We start from the raw sequence: 11,125 nt of genomic DNA, 5'->3' as shown, positions 1-11,125 counted from the left end.
AAAAAAACAACCTGCTTCCTCAGCTCCCTCTCCCCAAATGAGAAGCAGAGGCCTCCTTTTATATCAGGTGGCTGGGCGCTGATTGATCGTTAATCAACCTAATCAACTAATCAACCCCAGCCACCTGAACATAATAAACCCAGGCAGGTAGGGGAAGTTAACCCCATCCCTGCCAATTTAAAGGGCAGAGCTTTGCTCTGCCACAGGGAGATACTGAAATTGGAGAAGGAATCTATGAAAAAGACCTAAGAGTTTTTTGTTGACTCAGAAATGTCTTCATCTAGATAATGTGGGGAAGCTATAAAAAAGGCTAACAAGATGCTCGGATACATTGTGAAAAGTGTTGAATTTAAATCAAGGGAAGTAATGTTAAAACTGTACAATGCACTAGTAAGACCTCATCTTGAATATTGTGTGCAGTTCTGGTCACCTCGCTATAAAAAAGATATTGCTGCTCTAGAAAGAGTGCAAAGAAGAGCGACCAGAATTATTCCGGGCTTAAAAGGCATGTCATATGCAGACAGGCTAAAAGAATTGAATCTGTTCAGTCTTGAACAAAGAAGACTACGTGGCGACCTAATTCAAGCATTCAAAATTCTAAAAGGTATTGACAGTGTCGACCCAAGGGACTTTTTCAGCCTGAAAAAAGAAACAAGGACCAGGGGTCACAAATGGAGTTTAGAAAAAGGGGCATTCAGAACAGAAAAAAGGAGACACTTTTTTACACAGAGAATTGTTAGGGTCTGGAATCAACTCCCCAGTAATGTTGTTGAAGCTGACACCCTGGGATCCTTCAAGAAGCTGCTTGATGAGATTTTGGGATCAATAAGCTACTAACAACCAAACGAGCAAGATGGGCCGAATGGCCTCCTCTCGTTTGTAAACTTTCTTATGTTCTTATGTTCTTAGTAAATACATGTGTGCTTACAGATCATTACAATGTTATTATGCATAGTTACAATGTACTTAATGTGTATATTTTTCTGGATGATATATCCCTGACCCCAACCCTGATCCTATATCCCTAACCCTGACCCTTCTGCTGCCTCATGTTTAAAACCACTCTGAGTGGTTCTGTTGCTCCCATATTGAGCCATTATCACCTGTCACTAAATCTGCCTTTAAAGCTGCTTTGATCTTGTCTGGAGAATCCTAAATGCCGACACTGAACACCCTTCACGCTTTCCATTGAAATGACTTGACAATGTGATCTGCTCATGATGTTGCAGTGGAGAGTGGATCTGCTCCTGGAGGCTGATGAGTTAATAACACTAACATCCAAAAATCATTTCAAAGGCACAGTTGAGAACTTTCCCCAGTCTCCTCTTACCACTCCACTCACAACGCACTGTGTTGCAATGCAGACATTCAGCAGGAGAGCAGTGGGTCACTACAGGGAGAGTGGCAATGGTATGGCGTGGAACTCCTGGGCATTACTTCAACAAGGGTGTTCCATTATTACCAAGGGAACCCCCCCCGCAGCATTATCGCTATGACAACGTTTCAGGCGAGGATGAATGATCGAGAGATTAAAAAGAAACCAAAAACATTTCGTCAATGTCCATCATTTATATACCTTATTTTTTCCAAACATAAATGTGTTCTAATAGTGATTCTTTTGATGCTCAGTATAATATCATAATTACATTTTGATCTTTGCAAGCAATGCAATCTGTCTGCACCAAAGGGACAATGGTACTTGCAATAGCATAAAGCTACCATTGGCAGAAGGGTACCACAGCACCGTATTTTGACTAGTGGGATGAACAGACAATCCACACAGCTGGCAATCCATTACAGTCCCATGGCACTACCAGACAGACAGTGTGTCGGAGTGCCAGGACCGCTGCTCTGAGCAATATCTGCTCCCAAACCAATGTGTTGCCATGGCTGGCAATGACGCTGATGGTCCTGCTAGCTCTGGGTTCTCCAGAGCGACACACAGGGGAGCTGTCAAAGTTTTTTTGAAAGGGCAGACCTTATTAACCTATGAGCACCATGTCCCGCTATCCACAGTCTAGAAGTCTGGTAATGTACTGGAGCGTTCTGGAAACGATAAGAAAAAAAAAGAACTGTAGTTTCGCAGGTCTACGACACGCACTTCAGAGATCCCATGTTAATAACGGGAAGCTACGTTTCCTCTCTCCAGCACTCCCTCAAGGGAGACAGACACACAGGCCGGCTCATAGCCAGAGAACGAGCCAGGTTGCCTAGCAACAAGCGGCCGCTCTCTTTACCCACAGCCCTGTCGACGGAAGGCTGGTTTTCAAAGGGAGAATAAGGAATGCTGCAGATCTAAAAATACCTTGAGGAGAAAATCATAACTCAAGCCCACATTCCAGCAGCTACACCTCCTGCCTGCTGTGTGCACTTTGCCCTTCCCAATATGGCAATACAGACTGCGGCCCTGCAACGGCAATGCTTATGTACTGGCTAAGAGGCCATGATAAGGGCAAGTTTTCCTTTCAATATAGGAACAGGAATCTTCCTGGCGAGTGGAAATGTGGGTAACACTTTCCATGAAGTGCCTCCAATCCCTGTGTATTTACACAGTGGTAACTTAGTAAATACATGTGGGCGCACACACAACTACAACGTGATCATGCATAGTTACAATGCACCGAGCGTGGAAATCTTTGGGCACGATTTATGTAAGTACACAACTGAATCAGAAAAGGATTAGGGTTAGAGTTAGGGTTAAGTTTTGAGTTAGGATTTGGGATAGGGTTAGAATTAGGGTACAGGTTATTTAGTTATTATGCATACTGTAGTTACAATGTACTTATAACTAAAGCTAACTGTAAACATATATCATGCAAAATAATTTACACATTAAGTACATTGTAACTATGCATAACAACATTGCAATGATGTATTTACTAAGTAACTACCATGTAAACACACAGCAATTAGAGACACTTCATGGACAGCATTACCTTGAGAAGTTTGTTGCTCTATGAAAGGTAGATTTTTTCCTGCGCATGACTTGATTTGAAAATGCATGTAGCCGGAAACCAAACTCGGACAATTCCTGATTGTTCTAGCAAAGTGATTCCCCCCAAAAACATCACGGCTGCGATACGAACAGATCCTGGTTTGGAAAACGCCCTTCTGGTTTACACTCTGAAAGCTGCAGCATCTCCGATCAGCTGCGGGCGTCCACGCCGGCACTGGGGGAGGTGTGCATCTGGAGAGGCTTTGTGAAAGGGAAGAGTTGACAGTGCGAGGGCAGAGGTGTTGTTTTCGCACGTCGTGTTGTGGGTTCTTTTGGAAACTCCCAGCGGGACCGCAGCGGGAACATAGAAAACATCAAACAGTTTGGGAGGTTTGAACTCAGCCTCCTCTTTTGTTTAGGGATTCGTTAGAAGCGGCTGTCAAGCAGCGGCCCTAGCTTACTGTACAGCAGTCTATTACTGATCACAAGGCAGCCCGTTCGGTTCACACTGGTGAGCTGAGTGTAAAGGAAGTAACTTAAAAAAAATGATGGTGAGTAAGCAGATTCTAGGAAATGCAGAGTCCTTTTCTTCAATCAGTTGCCAGGTTTATTGAAATATGCAGGGAGTCTGGTCCCAGGTACAGGACAAACAGAATACTCATCATTACAATGTTTGCATGACATTAAATACCCTTCTGTATAGATGGTCCACCTCCTCTTTCTCTGACACTTAACCAATTGTAAAGGTAATTTAATTTATTTTGTGTGTGTGTGTGTGTGTGTCTGTGTGTATAGGCTAGTGTGACAACCTCTGGACTCAGTGCATTCTTCACACTCCTGGAGACAAAAGGTCCATAAATCTGCCTTTTGTTATCTTCTTGCAACCCCCTTTGATCCTAGTGGCATTATCTCTTTCGATCTCTCTGAAGTCTAGAGCCTGTTCCCTTCTAGTCCACAGCATTGTTATCTCGTTAGCTTGCAGTCATTGTTGGGCAGTTTGTAGACGCAGCGTCTCTATCAGTGGTTAGCAGTACATGCAATTTGAACCAAACAGTCTGCTATCTGCAATATTAGTCTCCTTTCAGAAAAGAACACCAGTATAGCTCTGCCAGTCCACATGCGTAGCAAACTGCTAATCAATTCTCGATCCATGTTTTCCAACAATCAACCTCTGAACTCAGTGCATTCTTCACACTCCTGGAGACAAAAGGTCCATAAATCTGCCTTTTGTTATCTTCTTGCAACCCCCTTTGATCCTAGTGGCATTATCTCTTTCGATCTCTCTGAAGTCTAGAGCCTGTTCCCTTCTAGTCCACAGCATTGTTATCTCGTTAGCTTGCAGTCATTGTTGGGCAAGAAGTTTGTAGACGCAGCGTCTCTATCAGTGGTTAGCAGTACATGCAATTTGAACCAAACAGTCTGCTATCTGCAATATTAGTCTCCTTTCAGAAAAGAACACCAGTATAGCTCTGCCAGTCCACATGCGTAGCAAACTGCTAATCAATTCTCGATCCATGTTTTCCAACAGTCTTCAGCACCTGGTGTTTTGTGACAATTCTGCTATTAAAAATATCTGAATTAAAACTTTGCTTCAAGTTGAAATATTTGGTAAGTTGCTTATAAAATATGCAACTGTTTAAGAGCTGAAAACAATTTAAAAAAAGTTTTCCCATTAAGCAAGGATGAGTTCGACTTAAGTATATTCATAGCTCAACTCTCGAGGAAGACCAGCTACCTTCACCAGACAGACACGGGGGGGGGGGGGGGGGGGGGGGGTCCCCAGGACAGAGAAGAGTGGTTTCACAGTGTCCTCCAGAAATAATGGCGTCTCTTCCTCGCTAAAAATTTTTCACAGGAAGATATTAAGATATATGCCTTATCGTAATATATATTTAATATATATACAAATATCTAAAAACATAACAAGAGCTCTGGCCTTTCTGTTGCGCACCACGCCATGGATCGTTATTGCTGCATTACCCGTTTGAGAACGCAGGCGACGTCCTGAAAAGAGCTTTGAACGAGACTTTAAGAAGTTCTACGTGTAAAAAGTTGTCAGGAATGAAAGGATGAATGACAGGCGTGTTAATTACACAGTAGCAGCACGTGGGGACGGGGAACGCTGTATTGCTTTTTAATGCCCGTACCTGCAGGGGCCTGGGCCGCACCTGCGTCTCCCAGAGACTTCGTTCAGAGTCTCCCGTGTGCCAGCGCAGTCCAGAGCGCCCTGTGGTGAATCACTTCTCATTATGATTCACAACTGCAGCCGCTTCACTTTCTTTTTTTGCAAAATAAGACTTTGTCCTTCAATGTGTGCTTTTGTTTTATCAGTGTGTCTCTTCCTGATTTCCATTCCTTTGTGCCTCTGAAAACAAACTCAAAACCTCGGAGCCCCCAACTCTCACTCTGTACCCCTCTCTACTGTAACACAGCCCCCTCTATTCCTTACTGTAACTCACCCTTGACACCATTAAACCAAGGGACTGGGCCAATTACCTCAAGCTAAAGCAACAAGGCTCTTGGCTGCTGTAAATTAATCTAAAGAATGTCAGAGACCTTCCTCAGTCTCCAAGAGACCAATTAAAATGGGCTTTCTCCAGTCCAGGCAAAAATGGTGCCAGCTTTATTTTTTTTTGCACAGTCCCATTTAGCATTGGAAATGTCTCTCGGTCACTTGTTTAAAACGAACCTGTGCTGCACGCACTCAGCCACAGCGAAAAAATACAATAAAAAAGGTGGTAGAACATGAAATCACCTTCTCTCCTTGGCATCGCGTGTGGTGTTCTGTCCTGTATTGCATTCTCAAATCCTTAGAGTCTGGGCTCAGAAAAGCTCACAGCAATATTTTCTCTACATGATTCTCCTAGTCCCCACAGTGTGAGACATATACCGTTCACTTGAGCAAAATGAATTCAGGAGAAGTTAATGCAGCTTTGTTCCCGGCTCTGTCCACACTTTACCTAAAATCTACATATTAAAAAAAAGATTCCAGGGAGCGTCGCATTGGCTCTGGCGCTCCCCTGGGTCAGGGAGGCAAAACCGGCAGGCACCGTTTCATCGCGCTACAACGAACTCTGCTGGCCAGGCGTCTGCTGAGCTCAGAGCAGACACCTGTAGAGAGATAGAGTAGAGATATATACATGTGCTTTTAAAGAACAACAATATAAAGATTACATTCACTGACACCTAGAGCTTTTGAGGTCTTCCCATTAAGTGTAGATATACGAATGCAAATTCCACATGTCCATGGATCGCCAACGTCCTATGCAAGCAATAAAAACTTTAAAAGTTAAAAAAGAAAAAAAAAATCTTGTGAAAAACTGACACAGGCCCTGTAGCTGTGAGGGCACCAAGTCCTTGCAATGCACACAGACAATCCCTCTCCCAATACAACAGCGACCCTTGGTGTCTTGGCTCCCCCTAATGGTTAGAGTGGGTAGTACATCCAACTCCCATCACCACGGACTATCATTGAAGACAGGTAACTGCTGGACGTGGTGTGTCCAACACCTGTCTACAGGTCTGCAGTGTGTGTGTGTATATATATATATTTTACACACACACACAAAATCAAAGTGGGACTTGCAGAAAAGACAGACAATCAGACCACATGGACCGGGATTCGGACACACCCAGCAACACAGATCAAGTTAAAGCTATGCCAAACAGTTTAAAAAAAAACAAACAAACAAACAAAAAATCATTGGGTTTAATAAATACTCTTGTCTGTTTGCCTCGGTTTCTATTGGCACAGACAGCAGCTGGCAGCGCGGGGGGGCAGCATGGCTATTCAGTACCGCTCTCCTCGTTCTCTCCGAGCTCCTCCTCCTCCCGCGCCCCCCCCCTCTTTCTCGGAGTAGTTCAGGATGTGCCTGTTTGCCTGGATCAGGTACTGCTGCTGTTTGTAATAAACCTTGAGAGCTCCTTTGATAGCGATGAAGGCGATCCCACCCTGAAACAGAGACACACACCCACCCAAACGCGGGCTGCTGAGCGAGACAAACAGCGGATAAAACAGCAGTGCTTCTATTAGCTTGTGTATTCACTCACACTGCTGTCTTCTTACAGGAGTGGTACTTCATAATGTGCAGATTGCATATGAGAAAAAAAAAAAAACCTCGCTAATTAGCTTAACAGGTTTCTCATCGGTTTTAATTAATAGCTGTCAACTTAAAACCTGTTTAAGGGAATTCCAGCTACAGCAAAAGGTTAAGCACTGCACCCTCTATTCTGTGCTGCTATGACTGGCTTCACTGCTGGCAGATAATGTGTTTTAAACCCTGGGTCCCAGTCCTGGAATCCTGGTTTTCCTCACTCACCAGCACGGTGCGCTGCAGACTGGACGGCACTCTTCGGAAAAGGAGTCTCCCTACCAGGCTGGCGATGGAGGGGAAGACCAGGGCGCCGCACAGAGTGCGAGACATGGACAGGTGGTCACTGGCATAGCCGCCGCCCACCTCAGCCGGGACCCGCGGCACAGTGCGCCCTATACCTGCGCAGACAGGACGACCCCCTCCGTCAATGCACAGGGGCAACAAAACAGCCCCTTCTAGAAACAAACCCAACGAGGACGACAAACTACACAACCGATGTTTCTAAATACATTGAGGCAGTGTGGAAGGCAGGCTTTTTTAGTTTTTCACTCCTTTACTGTATCGTCTATTCCCAATTCCCACTCTCCTTTACCGGCCTTGGCTGATCCCCCCCCCCGCCCCTCTGCCCCTTTCAGCTTTCACTCCCTCCTCATGCTCTCTACCTGGCACGATGCCGCTGAGCAGCTGCAGCTTGCCCGAGTGCTTCTGCCAGAGTCGCAGCAGGTAGTCCTCCCAGCGGATCATCTTGCCCAGGACCAGCATGACGGGGATGGTGGGGAGCCCCATGAGCAGGAAGAGGGGGTCTGCCCGCTCCATCACATCCAGACCCTTCTTGTGACCCACCACCTGAGGAGCAGAGAACGAGAGAGAGAGAGAGAGAGAGAGAGAGAGAGAGAGAGAGAGAGAGAGAGAGAGAGAGAGAGGTCCAGAGCGAACGAGACAAGCCATCCAGTAATAATCGGAAACAACCAGGATCGCCGTGGCAATACCCTAAATTTCCTATACATTCAAGGCACCCCCCTCTGGCGCTCCCGCAGGCACAGGCAGTTTTGGGATATTATTGAAATGTGCTCTGAATTGACTGAGCACATTCCTCATCAAACTCTGGATCATTTCAATATTAAATGCAGTTCCGAATCCCGGGAGTGGGTGCAGGGTTAGTACAAGCCCGCCATGCCTGAAGAGGATTCACCCCTTACCAGCCCTGCTCACCTGCATTACAGTGACCGCTCCATAGGTCACAGCTGACCAGTACACCGTGCCTACAACTACTCCGGCCGCGGAGAAGGGACTGATTCTGGACAGCGCTCGGTCCACTTGCTGGAGGAAGTACACCAAGGGGCCTGGGCAGACCGAGGGAAAGGAGACGAAATGAACCGCTTGTAGACACGCTGGGTAAATCGCCCAGGTAAGCACCGAGGAGCTCCATCACAGCTATACTGCAGGCAAGTTTAAAGTGACCACCAGTGCTTACAAGCACACGAACCTCAGCAATACTTTCAAAAAGATGGGTCTGTTTTTTTTATTGAAAACGTACATTGCTTTTATTTATTTATTTTTAAACCAAAGTTCGGCCTCCCAAGCGCCTCAGCACGGCAATTCAATGCAACTGCTAACAGCGCTCCCCCAGTTACCCAGTTTGGGGAAGACGATCCTGTACTCTGTGCTGCACTGCGGACAGCTGACCCCTCCGGCGCCGTTGCCCTTCTGCTTCTCGTCCAGCCAGCGCTGCAGACAGGCCTGGTGGATCCATTTGGTGCAGCCTTTACACCGGCAAGGGCTCACCCACTCCGAGACCCGGTCCTCGCGCTCCGTAGCAAAGCACACCCAGCAGTGCCTGGGCAGGGAGAGAGAGGGGCAGGGGTCTGAGACTGGCACAGGCATCACCGTGTTACAGATACACAGGGGGCCTCCATCCTCCCACTGCAATGGCTAGACAAGGATTATTCTTTCCAATAAGATTTCAATTGCTTCAGATTCACCTTGAGGTGTTGTGTGTCCCCCAACCCCCCCAACCCCCGAGGCGACTCACTTTTCTGAAGCCTCGTCGGCAGAAGCCATGCTGAAGCGTGCAGGGTACCCTGCCCACCCTGCTTCTCATGGGGTCTCCTGGAGCAGAAACCAGGCTGCTCTCTGTCCTGGGACCAGCAGACGGGGTTCCTAAACACAGAAAAGGGGGGGGGGGGGGGGTCAAGTTATCTATACAGGAGTTAGCTTCCCTTTACCTGCAGCAGTTGGAGGTTATGGACCTCCTCAGGGAAGCAAAACAAAATTCTAAAAAATGTGCGACAGATCGTTTGTCATCGTTTGTCAATGCATCTTTGCAATGCTTTTATCACCTTACGTATTCCTAGCAAACAAAACAGCAACTCCGGGCGCTGAAAACATCACAAAACAAGGCGAAAAACAAAAACACACACACAAAAAATAGATTTCTCACAGGCGGCAGTTGCAAACAGTATCTCGAGTTGCAAAGCACTAATATGAAATGAAATGAAAACACAGCTCAACATTGTTTTTACCATCAAATGTCTTTCAGTCTGTGCATGTGTGTGTTATATAAATGCATTGAATACTTGCTTGCAGTCGCTAATTTGTTGCTCTGACTTTCTCAGGTCGATTTTCGACGCTCTCTCTGTGTCAGCTTGTGTCGACCCGACTTTCTCTCTCTCTCTCTCTCTCTCTCTCTCTCTCTCTCTCTCTCTCTCTCTCGTCCCTGATTCCGGCTCCTCCTGTTCTTTCTTAAAGGCGCCGATACATTAATCTCTTAGAAAATACTGCTGAAATATTCGAGAGAGCGCCTCATTCCGGAACGCTTTGGGACGGGACAGGGTTTTTAAATTGCCCTTAAACTGAAAGCAATAAACACGTGAATTGAGCGCCAAGCACTTGCTTAATTTATACTGTTTCTTAATTACCCGAATCATTGTGATAATACAAATCTTACAAAATAATAATAATGAAAAGCATCTTGAATAAACACGTGTGTAGGTTTATTCAAGATATTTATTTTTATTTTGTACAAAATGATGTTCCAGTTCTCAATATTTAAAAGATGCTATTTATATCCTATTAATTAGTAATATATTGCCCTAATGTACATTGACTCTCCCAATTAAATAGCAACACTGATCCAGTGTTCAGGCTGTCTGGAGTCAGGAATAGCGAACAGCTGCTCAGTATTAATGATTTCAGTGGGAGAAGGTGATATACTATTAGAAACTATAAAGAAACTTGAAAATATATATATTTTTAAAACTATTAATACGATAAATAAATATTGATGATGTACTTATTTATTTATTTCATTTGTTAAAAGCTATTATTGTATTGTCATGCTGCCTCCAGATAGTTAATCACCAGAATCAATTTAGCAAAGGTTTAGGGCTCAATTCACATGTTGATTTCCTTCAGTTTAAAGGCAACTTCAAAATCCTCTTCTGTCTCACAGTGTCCCGGAATTATAGGGCCAGGTGGCAAGCCTAGGTGCACCTGGAGCGCCGTCATCCCCGATGACATCATAGCGCCGGACCTGGAGCGCCGTCATCCCCGATGACATCATAGCGCTGGACCTGGAGCGCCGTCATCCCCGATGACATCATAGCGCTGGACCTGGAGCGCCGTCATCCCCGATGACATCATAGCGCTGGACCTGGAGCGCCGTCATCCCCGATGACATCATAGCGCCGGACCTGGAGCGCCGTCATCCCCGATGACATCATAGCGCCGGACCTGGAGCGCCGTCATCCCCGATGACATCATAGCGCCGGACCTGGAGCGCCGTCATCCCCGATGACATCATAGCGCCGGACCTGGAGCGCCGTCATCCCCGATGACATCATAGCGCCGGACCTGCAACCAACCTCTGAGCCCCGCCCCTCACCGCCTACTCACTTCTTTTATTGGTTCGCTGACTGCCTGCTCCCTGCAATCCCGCCTCCTCGCCCAAGCAGCCGCTTCTATTGGTCGGCGCTGCTGCCCGTCCTGGGGTGGTGGCGGGTTAGGTAGAGGCAGAGGAAGCGGCAGGCTGGCAGCGAGCTTTAAAGTGACAGAGCTTTATATCTGTGAACGAAAATTGCAAAAATAAAGCGAAAGA

At 46.2% G+C, this 11,125-nt stretch overlaps 2 protein-coding genes across 3 annotated transcripts in view; one reads left to right on the top strand and one right to left on the bottom strand.

Moving 5' to 3' along the window:
* Window positions 1–4,831: 4,831 nt before the first annotated feature.
* Window positions 4,832–9,710, bottom strand: LOC121303121 (E3 ubiquitin-protein ligase MARCHF5-like). 2 transcript variants are annotated; one of them, XM_041233585.1, is made up of 7 exons: window positions 9,552–9,710; window positions 9,062–9,189; window positions 8,664–8,866; window positions 8,242–8,372; window positions 7,692–7,875; window positions 7,255–7,427; window positions 4,832–6,887 (listed from the first exon to the last, which is right to left on the bottom strand). In XM_041233585.1, exons 2-7 carry the CDS (start codon window positions 9,088–9,090, stop codon window positions 6,726–6,728), a joined length of 882 nt encoding a protein of 293 aa, XP_041089519.1. In that variant the 5' UTR covers window positions 9,091–9,189; window positions 9,552–9,710; the 3' UTR covers window positions 4,832–6,725. The 2 variants fall into 2 exon arrangements, with proteins under 2 accessions (XP_041089519.1, XP_041089520.1); XM_041233586.1 differs by having other exon boundaries at window positions 9,606–9,707.
* Window positions 9,711–11,023: 1,313 nt separating this feature from the next.
* LOC121303120 (beta-centractin) overlaps window positions 11,024–11,125 on the top strand; it is a 5,404-nt gene continuing 5,302 nt past the window's right edge. Inside the window, exon 1 of the mRNA XM_041233584.1 lies at window positions 11,024–11,125. This exon is cut by the window's right edge and continues 78 nt beyond it. The gene's annotated coding sequence lies outside the window, so the exon portion shown is untranslated.

The sequence above is a fragment of the Polyodon spathula genome, chromosome 31 (genome assembly GCF_017654505.1).
Source record: "Polyodon spathula isolate WHYD16114869_AA chromosome 31, ASM1765450v1, whole genome shotgun sequence".
NCBI lineage: Eukaryota > Metazoa > Chordata > Actinopteri > Acipenseriformes > Polyodontidae > Polyodon > Polyodon spathula.
This window is presented reverse-complemented; position numbering and strand designations above follow the sequence as displayed.

Bases quoted from the DNA above. Each gene is read 5' to 3' on its own strand.
- LOC121303121 (XM_041233585.1), bottom strand. From the start codon at position 9,090: ATGGCTTCTGCCGACGAGGCTTCAGAAAA. The intron at 7,876-8,241 runs GTGAGCAGGGCT...TCTGCTCCTCAG, and splicing joins GAGCGGTCACTGTAATGCAG to GTGGTGGGTCACAAGAAGGG. The intron at 6,888-7,254 runs GTGAGTGAGGAA...TCTCTGTTTCAG, and splicing joins GTCTGCAGCGCACCGTGCTG to GGTGGGATCGCCTTCATCGC.